Genomic DNA, 13,157 nt, shown 5'->3' on the forward strand with positions numbered 1-13,157 from the left:
TGAGCTACTTGTGCACCGTTGCTAAGCCAAATAAATTGAAACCATATACATATACCATTTTAGATAGTAAATCTAAAAAACAAATTTCTTTCTAGGATTAAAAGACTAAAAGTAACTAGTAATTTTATTTTAAAAGTTTGCAGTCAAATTTTGATCCAAATAATATTTCACAAGTTCATTAGCTAGCAGCTGTGATAAAGTGAAAGGGTGGCCTTACTCATATCTTTGTTTGAAGTAATCAGCATCCAAGACACAGAAGTATTATGAAAAGCAGAAAGTTTTCCCACTATTGCAAAACAAAGCTCAAGGCCAGGCTGCATGGGGCTGGGAGCAGCCTGATCCATTGGAAAGCGTCCATGTCCCTGTGAGGGAGGTTGGACCTAGATGATATTCAAGGTCCCTTTCAACCCAAACTTTTCCATGGATCTATCAAAGTTCACAAAAATGGAAATGCTCCTTATTTTAGAAGGATATTGTTGTGGGCATATGCAGGAACCTGCCATTCTACAGTTAAGAATTGACATAAACTCAGTGACATGACATCAGGTAATTAATCCTCAGTTAGCCATCATTTGTAAAGTGCTTCAGCCTAACCTGCTGTTTAACAAATTCCAGGACACAATATCCAAAACACCAACGTGGTCTCAAATGCCTGAAAAGCCACTGAACATGCAGAGAGATGGAATTTTTCTACCTAATTATCCTTCTGAACTCCTCCAGCAGCCGATGTGCAGAGCACTCGCTGAAGGCAAAGCAAATTGGTACGTGCTGTGAATATTCTCACACAAACTGACACAGATGACTGCTGTATACATATGTATTTATTTCAGTGCAAATATCTCACTTCAGAACAAATAAACACTCTTCTGAAAAGCAACTCTCTCATAATCACCTTCTCCTGACTGCAGGGGAGGAGCAGCAAGGCCCGGGAAGGAGCAGCAGGTCCATCCCTGCCCATCATGGCACCAAGACATGTTTTAAATCAAAAAAACAAACTCAAAAAACCCCCAAAAACCCAAACCCAACCCTGCCTCGGTCCCTCTATATTCCTGACTCAACCCGGGCTCCCCATCAATCCTGCAAACACAGAGATGCTCCCAAAATCCTCACCTCGCCCCCCACTTCAGTGGGGCAGAACACCTGAGCTCCACCCATTACCCCCAAGTTTCTGACTTCATCCTTAAATTGACAGAAATAAACCTCAAAAATCTGAAGCTCTCAGAGCTGCCCCAGACACCCCTAGAAAAGGGGATAGCCCCGGTCCCACAGCACTCAAGCGTGAATTTCACAAAGGAGTCGTTAAACTCCCCAAACGCCTCAAGCTCACTGAGGGGCCCTCAACCAGCCCCCCAAAAAATTCAAACCATCCCAAGATCAGAGGGGTCACCAAGCCTTCCACCAAACTCACAGAACAACCCCGGCACTGCAGGGTCACAGAAAGGCCCCTAAACCCTCCCCCAACCCCAAGCTCCCAAAGGGGCCCCACAGCTCACCCCTATAACACCCCAAGCTCCCAGAGCGGTCCCCGAGCCTCCAACCTCACAAAGAAGTCCCGACACAGCCCCTCCCAGCCCCAAAGCGCTTACAGAGCCCGAACTTCCACGAGCCTGTCCCTCCCCCTCCCTCACAGAGGGCTCACCGAGATTGCAGCGCCCAATCTCACAAAAGGAAACCCAAACACTTCGCCCCAGCCTCACACCACCTCACAGCGGTGTCCCCAAGCCCCCCGTACCTGCCGGCAGATCCCGGGACCAGCCCTGAGGATGCCCAGCTGAGAGAGCACACAACGCCAACTACAGCCTCTCCGCCGCCGCCTCAAGATTTCAAACCCAACGGAAGCCCCGGTCCGCCAATGAGGGAGCGGCGTTCGAGGCGCGCCCGCCAATCAGAAGAGCGCCCTGCGGGAGGGGGCGGGGCCAGCGTCACGCGTGACCCTTGCGTCCCCCCGAGTCCGAGCCCGCCCCCGCGCGGGGCACAGCGGGCGGTGCGGGCAGAGCGGCTCCGGCCGGGACAAACCCCGCTGGCTGCGCCGTGTCCGTGTCCCCCCGGACAGACCCGCACCGGAGGCTGCCCCACCCCCGGCAGCGTTCAGGGCCGCGCTGGATGGGGCGCTGAGCAACCTGGGCTAGTGGAAAGTGTCCCTGCCCATGACGGGGGGTGGGAATGAGATAAGTTTTAAGGGTCCTTCCAACACAAACGTTTCTATGATTCTGCAGTCTCAGCTGTTCTGCTTCATTCTTTTGCATGAAATCACAGAAAGAAAGCTTGCTGCTTCAACAAGCCGTTTTTTATTACTGGACTTCACAGTCTATTTAGCACATTGAAACAGCCCTTACTGTTGAGTCATCAGACAGCAACAACGAAGTGATTGTTAGAACAATAAAGTTGTTAACAAGGATGTCTTTTAGAATGAAGTAAGATGCAGAGAATCCAAGCATGATTTTACTGATGTAACCATCCTCAAGAGTCACTAAACCACCATGAATTCCCGATCTCCATCACAGCAGTAGCACATCAGCCATCTGCCAGCCTTAGAATGTCACACTCCATGGGTGGCATTTACTATTGACTTGGTTTTCCATCATTAGTAGCATGTAACATCACATGCTGCTTTCTGTGCTGTGCTTTTCCAGCTATACAGTCTCCTCTTTCTCTAAAAGAGAGAAATATAGAAGTTTGTGGTTATAACAGGGTGTGTGCAGGGGGCTTCCTACATTCTGTAAGAAACAGCAAATCTTGTGGTTATTGGCTATTGTTTGTACTTCAATAGTAACAAGAGATTCCTGTCAGGCCTCTCCCTTTACTATGTGGGGGTGTACGAAGATACCTTGAAACACACCTCCCTTTAAGGCATTTTAAGATCCTACATCACTGTCTTATTAGAAAATATTAGAAAACATTACATAAAATACACCAGGAAAAGCAAAGAGAAGCTTTTCCCGACGCTTAAATAAAACAGGCCATTTCCCTCCTTCAGAAAGACGCTGCCCTCATCCAGCAGAGCTCTTTTACATTCATAAAGAACTGGAATCAGTTCCCTCTGCCAGGCCTGTGGAGCATGACATCGAGCACGGACAGTGCCTGGGGCCACGGGCAAGGGCTGCGCGTCCCGGCGAGGCCGGGCTGGGCCGGGCGGACGCGGGCTCGGTCCGGACCCGGCCGGAAGGGGGACGTGGCTGGGGGCTGGCGGCCGGGCAGGCGCGGAGGGGCGGGAGGAGATGGACGGAGGGGCGGGGACCATCGGTGCAAGGAGAGGCGGGTCCCGCCCCGGCGGCCCTGCCGGCCCGGCAGCGCCCGCGCTGCGCATCCGGGGGTGCGGCGGGAACTACCGCTGGAGCGGGGGGAGCTGCCGCTGGAGCATCCGGGGCTGCGGGGGAACTACAACTGGAGCATCCGGGGCTGCCGGGGAACCACCGCTGGAGCATCCGGGGCTGCGGGAGGAGCTGCCGCTGGAGCGGCGGGAAGCACCGCTCCCCGCTGGAGCATCCGGGGCTGCGGCGGGAACCACCGCTCCCGGGGACCCCGGCGCCCTACGGGGCGCAGCATGGAGAGCCCCGCGGTGACCTTCACGCTGGCCTACCTGGTGTTCGCCGTGTGCTTCGTGTTCCCGCCCGACGAGGTGCGCTCGGCGGGGCTGACGGTGCAGAGCTTGCTGTCCGCCTGGCTGGGCAGCGAGGACGCGGCCTTCGTGCAGTACCACCTGCGGCGCAGCACCGGCACGCTGCTGGCGCACTCCCTGCTGCCCCTCGGTGAGTGTGCCCCGGCTCCCCTGGAGTGAGCGCCCCGAGCTTTGTAACCAGCGGGCTGCACCGCTGCACATGCACTCACAAAGGAATTGCGGTTTGAGTACGGACTGGGGAGTGCGGGGCTGGAGGGCAGTGCCAGGGAAAGGGACCTGGGGCTCTGGGCAGGGGAAAGCTGCGGGTGAGCCAGCAGGGCCCTGGCAGCCAGCAGGGACATCCCTGTGCTGGGGACATCAGGCCCAGCATGGCCGGCCGGGCAAGGCAGGGATTGTCCCGCTCTGCTGGGGCTGGGGCGGCCTCGCCTCGAGTGCTGGGGCAGCTCTGGGTGCCACAAGGTAACAAAAACATCAAACTGTCAGAGAGTGCCCAAAGGAGGGCACGGGGAGGGTGAAGGGCCTGCAGGGGAAGCCGTGTGAGGAGAGGCTGAGGGCGCTGGGGCTGTTCAGCCTGCAGGGGACAGAGAGGAGACCTCAGTGCAGTCACAAATTCCTCCTGAGGGGAACAGGAGGGACAGACACCGATCCCTGCTCTGTGGTGGCAGTGCCAGCACTGAGGGATGGCCTGAAGCTGTGCCAGGGGAGGTTTGTGTGGGATATCAGGAAAAGGTTCTGCCCCAGAGGGTGGCTGGGCCCTGCCCAGGCTCCCCAGGGCAGTGGGCACAGCACCAGCCTGATGGAGTTCAAAGAGTGTTTGGACAATGCTCTCATGCACATGGTGTGACTCCTGGGGTGTCCTGTGCAGGGCTCAGTGTTGGACTTGATGACCCTTGTGAGTTCCTTCCAGTGCATCATCTTCTGTGATTAACCAAGGAATGCAAATTGGCTTCCTTTAGCCATATAATTCTCCTAAAACTTAGTGGCATCTTGCAGGTAATTTTATTCAACAACCGAATTCAGATCACTTTCCTTTAGGTATGTAATTCTGGTAAAAGTCACTGATGCCTAAGAATTTATCTCAGCTTGCTTGAGACAAGAGGCTTGAATTTGAAGTGATCCAGAAATACAATACCTCTCTTGGAGGTGAACTCACTGCTTAGATAACCATATGGTTATGGGGTATCTGCTTTTGCAGGTGCTTAATTTTTTTCTGAAAGTAAGTTGTTTTTTTTTTCCTTTTCAGGTTATTACCTTGGTATGTGCTTTGCTGCACCTGAAAAACATCTTTGTTTTTTCTACCTGGCTTCAAAAGAGTGGAAAACTTTCTTCTTCTTTGCTGTTCTCCTGCCAGCAATCACCAGTGCCCTGGCATATTACTGGTCACGGAAAGGTTGGAATAATCATCCGCTAGCCCGGACACTCGCTGTTCATGCTCTCCCACAGTCAGGCTGGAGGACAGTGGCTTCTTCCATCAACACAGAATTCAGGAGAATCGACAAATTTGCTACGGGAGCGCCAGGAGCCAGGGTGATCGTCACGGACACGTGGGTGATTAAAGTGACCACCTACTGTTTGCATGTTGCCCAGCAGCAGGACATTCACTTGACGGTGACGGACTCCAGACAGCACGAGCTCACGCCAGACTCCAACGTGCCCGTGCAGTTCCTGACCATCCGCGTTGCCAGCATTAATCCCTACGTCAAGGCGTTCGATATCCGGTAAAACAACTGCTGAACCTGTTCTGTTGCTTGTGTGCTGTTTGATGGTGTGAGGGAGCACTTCTGTGACCAATCTGGAGACTCAGCCCTTCCTTTCTGGTCCCTGCCTGGTGTTCAGTGCTGCTCTGTGTGCACTTCTGCCATGCAATGTAGGGAAGGTTGTTTAGTGCAACACTGAATACACAACGGATAAACAAAGGGATTGGCCTCTTTGATCCATTCTTAGGGAGAGGATTGTGCTGGATGCAGAAGGAAGTAACTAGATAAAATAAGGTGAGAGATGGACAACAGGAATGAAAGGTAGATTTTTTAGTCTTTTAAATTTTGGGTGAGGAGAAATAGCTATTTTGTCTAAAACTGTCTGTTTTTCATCCACGACTTTGGATTTTTCTTTGTGTTTAAGGCTCACAATTTCATCACTGCTCAGAAGAGCTCTCACTGAGCTACTGCAAACCAACTGCCCCTAAAACAAGGAAGAAATTTTGGTCCCTTTCTGACTTATGTGTTCTCACAGGAGTAAATCATAATAATTGTGAACTGTTAGGGCTTGTTTTGCAAGGGCCCATGCTGTTTATCTCATTGGTCTCTGTGTAACCAGGCTAAAGTACAAGTTCAGCAGAAACTTCTGCGTGCAAAAGTCTTTGTTGTTGTGTTGTTAAAAACCATCTTAGTGCTCCTAAAATTATATTTGAAAAGGTATCTTTTTGCTGTAAATTTGTATGTCAGGAGCATTTATTAGGTAATTAAAAGCATGCAGATCACCAGACTTGTAGGTGTGCAAGTGGGGCAAGCACAAGGAAGGCAAAGAGGTGATTATGGTAGAGATCTAGGTGAACAGAACTCAGAACAAGAGGGTGGTTAAGGTAAGCATGACAATGCAAAGAAAAGAGACTTTATAGACCCGTGACAGTGATGACCAAATTAGTATTAAACAACTAATGATTTTCTTCTGCAAGCACTTCAGTGCCAGAGTACACCACAGCTGAGAAAAACATGAGTTGTTTGACAATTCCTTTTATGGAAAAAATGTCCTAAGCCCAAACTGTATTTTGTGACTAAACAGAATAGCATCAAGAACAGTGTTTAAAAGCTGTTCTAGTAAGATGTCAGTGATAGTAAATCTCTGCTAGAATGTAGCAGAATCGTACAGGGTCATTGTATATATCCAGAATCAAATAGAGTGAGATGTTTCTGGAAGAACAATGCTTTTGTGCAGGTGGGCCACATGTCTCTGCATGTTCGGTGTGAATTGTTCCTCTGGTTATAAATGTCTGATTTGCATGGACAGCATCTGTTAAATGACATTATCCTGTAGCAGTAAAAACTAAGCCAGCCTTGCATTGTGCTGGGCTCTGGGAATTCAGAGAGTGGTAGGAAAATGAGGGCAGTCTTCCAGGGACTTCTCCATGAAAGCTGTTTAATGAGTGGAAGCATTCAGTTGGAGAGTTTTGACACTACAGTTCAGAACTCTTAAAAAGGGATGACAGCAGGAATATATCACTGTAGGATCCTGTGTGAGGTCTCAGGTGCCACTTGAGTGCTGTGGACATCATTTAAATTTAATTTACAGAAGCAGCTGGTGTGAAACACAGCTTGCTGCAGCCTTAAATCAGCAGTGGTTTGTGACTTTTGTGAAATTTCTGTGATTTAGATTGTATCATAAAATCACAGAACCTGATAGATTGACATTCCTCTGCTGTTTGTGTAGAACTGTATCACCTTGTGATGTCTGCTGCATGATACAACTAATTTCTCCTAATTAAATTCTCCAAGAGTTTACAATTGAGAATATGGTCTAAGTAAAGAGGCATTAAAAAGGTGACAGAAATGGTGCAAACAGCACTTTGCAGTTAATGCATGATTTACATACCTACATGGCTTTTCTTCATGCTGATTACTTCAAAATCCTTCATTTTTGTATGATGTTTTAGCTGATCTCTGACATACCCTGCTGGCAATCTTGCACAGGTATGAATGAGGACAGCATGTTCTGTTGACCAAGTTGTGCCAAAACCAGTAACTAAATAAATAGCAGAAGAAAACAAGAAAACACAATTCTGTGTACTTATTCTGACGAATAAATGCCAGCTTTTCTGTGGATTCACTTCAGATGTTAACCTCTGCAAGGTATTTGGGTGGATAATCATGGTAACATTTTGCTGCATCTTCTCTTCTTCAGGTTGAACTCCACCGAGTATGGGGAGCTCCGGGAGAAGCTCCGTGCTCCTATCATCAATGCAGCTAATGTTGTGATCCATCAAAGCCTTAGTGATTTATTTTTAGAAACCTTTACATCTCTGGTGGAAATAAACCAGACATACCACGTTCCAAGCGCTCAGGTGAAACTTTCTATCCATATGAGACTAACAATTATATTTTAAATATGGATGAGCCTGTGATTACTGTGTAAATGATAAATGTTTACCTAGGGCTATATCCAGTGAATTATTAAGAGAATTCATTGTTGTGAGGTTAACAAAAAGGTTTTTTTAAAATATGGATTAAATGACAAATTATGATTAAATTATATTTATCATGTGATTACCGCTTAATAATCCTCATTTAATAATCAAGCAATATTCAGCCAGTAATTAAATGGTAATTGAACAGCAGTTGAACACCCTGCTACTCTCTACATTTCTAACAATTCAGCTAGCTTGCATACAATATGTTTGAGATCTAATATAAACTGTTACTTACCTTTCTGTAGATAACAGATACCAAGTAAGGGATCTCTTGATCCCTTGAGAGGTCTCCTACCTACCTGAGGCCACTCTACAGGAGAGCCCCATGGGCTTGGGGGCTGCAGTCACTCACTTAGAGTCTGACTGGTGGTTAAAGTGCCCCTTGGTGGGGGTGTACAGCTGTAGGACTTACAGTTTCATCTTGTGATACTGATAAGCCCCTGATAAGACATGGCCTAGATTCCTTAACTTCCTGAGAAGATACAGCCAAGCACAATTTTTTTAGGGTCTGCACAGCCAAGGCTGACTCCAGTCAGGCCTCCTGGTCAGTGATGCCAGGAGCCCAAGTGCTCTTTGCTTAGTCAGGGTGATGCTTCCTTCACAAATGCTCACCTGCTGTGTCAGTAAATTCATCACAAACCTTAACTCTGGCTGCTGCTTCTGTTCCTTCTCTACAGGGAGCAAACTGTACTGTGAGCATGATGGTTTTGAGACATAAAGTCCCCCTGTAATAATTGCTACTAAAATGTTACATGAATACATTTGGAAATGATGACCTTGCACTTGCAGAAATGCAGGGTCATCATTTATGGGGAGCCAGAGCCACAGCTGCTGTTGCTGTTCTTTATGCAGTTTGCTCCAATACAGCTTGCTTTTCTAGACAGCCAGGTTCTACTGGATCTACCGCTGAAATAAACTAATGATCCTTAACTGGGGTTTGTTTCGGTTATAATTATTATGGCTATTATTACATGGTGTTAATTATAACAGCACAGAGTCCTACTTCCAGTAATAGTCACAGAGACCTGGTCATTATTATACTTGTGCAGCAGCTGGAAGTGTGACTGCAGCGCTGTCCAGTGCATCAGAGGGAACCAGTTAAACCAGTACTGGTGACCCTGCAGGGAGTCTGTGCCCACTGGTTCAGCTAATGGAGTGAGGGGTTGGTATCTTTGCCAGTGTTGTGCAGCTTATATGGTTTGTGAACTAGCTAAAATAAAACTGGATCAGGTGTGTTTGCACATTATGTTGTGTGTGTGATTGCACTGCCAGCAAAGAGAGATGGTCACAGTAAAGAGAAGATATTAAAGCTGCTTTCTTGCAGAGCATTTAATTTGTGACACATTTAAGTGGCAGCTGAGCTACTGAACTTGGGTTTGACATAGAGTGATACATCACAGATGATAAGGATGTTAAAAATACACCATTGAATCTTTCCCTATTCTGAAGCTCCATTAATATGTTGAAAAAATTTGTTAATCTTTCTATGCTGGAATTTTTCCTGCTTAAAAGCCAAGGCCTAACTTCACAAGTTAAAGCTCAGTAGCTTGTGTTCATGTGGATCTGCTCCACAGCCCTGACAGGGCAGCTGAGCAGACACTTGAGCTGACTAGGGAAGAGTCACTGGAGATGGGAAATAGAGACCACAGAGCTGATTTTTGTTCCACCAGGAGTATTTTGAACAGATTCAGGTCTCTGTGCCTATTCAGTGTGCTGTCTTCTTGGACAGGTAGAAGATCTGGGAAATGCTAATTACTGTTTATTATTTGTAATACACTTCACAAGAAGATACTGTCCCCATGTGCAACTGCAAGTTCATGTGGCATAATTAACTGTGGGCAAAATCAGTTATTCCAATTTTATCCAAGAGAAATTAAGTAAATTTCTGGACCTTCAGGTTGTGCGTCCTTGTGTTCAGTACAGCCCTGGTTTCTTCATTTATGTCTCTTAATTAGAAAGATGGAAGATAGGAACAGCCATTTGCTGTTTAAGTGTTTGTTTTCCTTACTTTATACTGGTCCATTTTTTGGAAAAATAGTTTGAATGACAAAGCTGACTGCTTGCTCACCTTGCTGTGGCTGCTAGAAGCTCTTCAGAGAGTGAAAGAACATTTATTTTTCAGTCATTTACGCTTAATCATTAGTGTCATGCAGCAGTTCTGGGTTTTCTGCTCAGAGAATAGTTTTGCTGTCATTTGTTAGAGAGTGTTCTAGTAAAACCATTTGACACTCTCTGATGGGGCAGTCCTGCCACAGTTGATTTTCTAAAAGCCTTTGAGAAAGCAGTAACAGGAACCGTTCTGTGCAGTTCCCACTTTGACGGTGTTTCTCCTCCCTCAGGAGCTGGAGCCCTGCATAGGCTGTATGCAGACCATTGCCAACATCAAGCTTATCAAGAACTGCCAGGAGCCCAACGAGGGGGAATGCCAGCAGTGCTACTGCCGGCCCATGTGGTGCCTCACCTGCATGGGCAAGTGGTTTGCCAGCAGGCAGGACCAGCAGCACCCCGAGACCTGGCTGTCCAGCCAAGTGCCTTGCCCGACTTGCCGAGCCAAATTTTGCATCCTAGATGTTTGCCTAATACGATGAATAGTAAACTGAGTATGTTTTAACTTTTTTAATTTGACTGTGTTTCATAGTGGCTTTGGTTTAAGGCCTGCTAGATCAGTTTCTGAGACTTCATGTTCAACCAGGGTACAAACTCTAAAGGTTTCTTTTACAGTGTTGAAAACAGATGTAAATCTTTTTCAGTTCCTTTCCACTTTTACTTTATCTGTGGATTTTACTCACATGATGTCAGCTTCTGGATTTTAATTTTCTTTAAACCCCTGTTTTCCTTTCTTACATTTTGGATGGAATAAGGTTATCCTTCTATATTTGCAGTACTGTTGTTTTTTCAGGTTTTAACGTAGGTTAAATTCTTTATATTTTTAAATTTAACTTGGGTTTTGATTCTTTAATAAAGGGCTAACTGAGAAAACTGCTTTGGTTAGACTTCATTGCTACTTTTGTTATTCTTTAATCCAGTTTTAAAGTTATTATTAATCTTTGCAGTTGTTTTTCAAACAAGTGCACCAGTTGAGTTCCTTCAGCTGGAAGGAGGTATTTCCACTACATCTACCACAAAGGGTTGCAGTAGGCTGAGAAATGTAATCCCTGAAGATTTACAAATTCTGTATGGACCTTTTATTCCATTAATTTGCCTCTAGCATACCTTTTGATGGATGACTTTATTTCAAACAGAAAGGATTTGTCAACCCATTTACCTACACTGCTAATACATGGTTAAAATCTATTGGTTTCCAGGAGCTACATTGCTTAGGGTTTCAGTGTTCTTTAGGTGATGGGACTTTTTTTACATACATTTGAAGGGAGTGCAGCAAACATCTGAGCTTTAATTTGTAAATTAATATCACAGGTGGGTCAAACAGAGAAAGGAATACTTTAAAGCATGGAAAGGAATACTTTAAAGTATAAAATACTTTGGTCTACAAGAATAAAACCTCTTAATACCTCTTACCTGAATAATCACAAAGATCTTACCAGTAAATCATGGGCAGAGGTGGCATGCCAGTGATTACGTGACAACCTCTTGATTACCATGACAGGCAACCGGTTTGAGTAGGAATAGGTGGCTGGATGTAAAAATGGTACAAGTATTGGAATCACAACCATGAAACATTTCATGAGTCTCAGCTGAGCTACAGGTGGTGAATGCACCTACCTGCACTTGCAGCCAGCCAGGAAATGGTTACAAATGTGGCTGCAAGCAAGAATCCATAGAGGGGTAAAGAACTGAAGACAGATCTGACAGCATTGCTTGAAAACTAACATTTAATTGTTGGATTTTAACTCAGATCTGACAGCATTGCTTGAAAACTAACATTTAATTGTTGGATTTTAACTTTGGGATTTTTAAATAGTATTCATTTGTAAAACTCCAAACTGGTTGAGCTAAAGAACATTCATTGCTTCAGCATATCTCAGTTGCTTTATATACAACATCTACTATGCAATTAAGTAAATTACCTCTTAATAATAGTGGCTTCTGTTTTCCATTACCCGCTGTTTTGGATTGTATGGATGTACACAGTGAAAATTTGACACTGAGACAGGTTGTGTGGATTTATCTCTCTTTCCCAAAGAGATCTTCAGTGGCATGTCACTCTTCATCTGAATAGAATTAAATGGAGTTCTGGAGTTTCAGACAGATCTGTTGGTAAATCTGAAAACTAATAAAAAATGTAGGAGTCAATTAGCAATTGAATTTAAAATATTTTCTTAGTACTTCTGTGAGAAAGTTATTTCCAGATTTAAAGTGGTCTCTGCAGGATTTTTTAACCTTTGGAAGGGTCTTGCAGGGCAGGGTGGTGTTGTCTGACATGCACCTATCACTATAAAGCAGCCCTTCACAAATAAGCATTTTGTAACATTTGCTTCTGAAAAGTTTACATAATGTGGCACTGACACAAGGGATTGGCCCTTGAAATTGTTGCAGAAGAGAGGGTAGGATTTTGGAGATGTAGTTTTGCCACCCCCATTCAGTTCCTACAGCACTTTGCCTGTTCAGAATAAAAATGTTCATTGTAAAGAATGTGAGGCTAAAATCGTAAAGGCTTTGAGAATCTCAGATGCATGTAGTTGCAGATGGTTTTACAGACTAAAGCCAGGTCAGTTGTCAATAGTATCTCATGTAATAAAAACTTTAAATGCCTAATTTCTATTATAGTGGAATCTATTCTGAGTTGACTCGAAGTTTTCACTTCAGTGGAATTTTGCTTTTGTTCATCCTACCTCTTTCCTCAATATAAAAGTACAATAGAGTAACAGTCATAAATGTTTTATACCTTTGCATCTTTTAATGCACAGAAGTGCCTCTTAGAAAACTTAGTAATTACCAAAACAAAATTATGATTTATGTTAATGATAGTACCTGACTTATATTCCTTAAAACAAGTTGTTTTCCCCAAGTTTAAATTCTCAAAGTAATCTGGCATGCCTCTAACATTTGTGAGCTTCTAAAAAGCTGTGTTAAAAACTTGTTAAAAATCCATATGAACATGAAAATAATAGAGTACAAAAATAGGCATTTGTTAGTGTGATAGCTTCAGGTTATCATCCAAAGAGCCACAAGGCCATTTCTTTAAGGTCCCTTCCAACTCACACCTTTCTCTGATAATATAAAACTTGCTAGACTGCAGCTAAGCACCATTCCCTTCAGGACAAACCTCAGTAAGACTGAGGTTCTCAGTGCCATTTTTAAATTTTTAAATTTTAAATGTTTGTGGACTTTGAGCTGTTTAAGGAGTTGAGATATAAATACTCAAGCTCTTACATGGATTACAAGACATTTTCT

At 45.0% G+C, this 13,157-nt stretch overlaps 2 protein-coding genes across 7 annotated transcripts in view; one reads left to right on the top strand and one right to left on the bottom strand.

Annotated features, from left to right (window-relative positions):
• The window catches only part of TACC3 (transforming acidic coiled-coil containing protein 3), a 21,310-nt gene extending 17,620 nt beyond the window's left edge, over positions 1 to 3,690 (bottom strand). For 5 of the 6 annotated variants that reach the window (XM_074540465.1, XM_074540463.1, XM_074540466.1 and 2 more), the window contains exon 1: positions 3,581 to 3,690. The gene's annotated coding sequence lies outside the window, so the exon portion shown is untranslated. Of the gene's footprint in view, positions 1 to 1,732; positions 1,886 to 3,580 lie in introns of those variants that run through there. The other variant, XM_074540467.1, reaches the window with a different exon arrangement.
• On the top strand, positions 3,225 to 10,417 carry TMEM129 (transmembrane protein 129, E3 ubiquitin ligase). Its single transcript, XM_074540482.1, has 4 exons — positions 3,225 to 3,749; positions 4,863 to 5,337; positions 7,517 to 7,676; positions 10,142 to 10,417. The coding sequence occupies exons 1-4, from the start codon at positions 3,545 to 3,547 to the stop codon at positions 10,388 to 10,390; spliced, it is 1,089 nt and encodes a 362-aa protein (XP_074396583.1). The 5' UTR covers positions 3,225 to 3,544; the 3' UTR covers positions 10,391 to 10,417.
• The last annotated feature ends 2,740 nt before the right edge of the window (positions 10,418 to 13,157 follow it).

This window comes from Zonotrichia albicollis, chromosome 5 (assembly GCF_047830755.1).
Source record: "Zonotrichia albicollis isolate bZonAlb1 chromosome 5, bZonAlb1.hap1, whole genome shotgun sequence".
NCBI lineage: Eukaryota > Metazoa > Chordata > Aves > Passeriformes > Passerellidae > Zonotrichia > Zonotrichia albicollis.

Excerpts from the sequence above, each read along its gene's own strand:
- TMEM129 (XM_074540482.1), top strand. The coding sequence starts at position 3,545 with ATGGAGAGCCCCGCGGTGACCTTCACGCTGGCCTACCTGGTGTTCGCC. Across the intron at positions 3,750-4,862 it reads GCACTCCCTGCTGCCCCTCG|GTTATTACCTTGGTATGTGC; the intron begins GTGAGTGTGCCC and ends TTTCCTTTTCAG. Across the intron at positions 7,677-10,141 it reads ACCACGTTCCAAGCGCTCAG|GAGCTGGAGCCCTGCATAGG; the intron begins GTGAAACTTTCT and ends CTCCTCCCTCAG.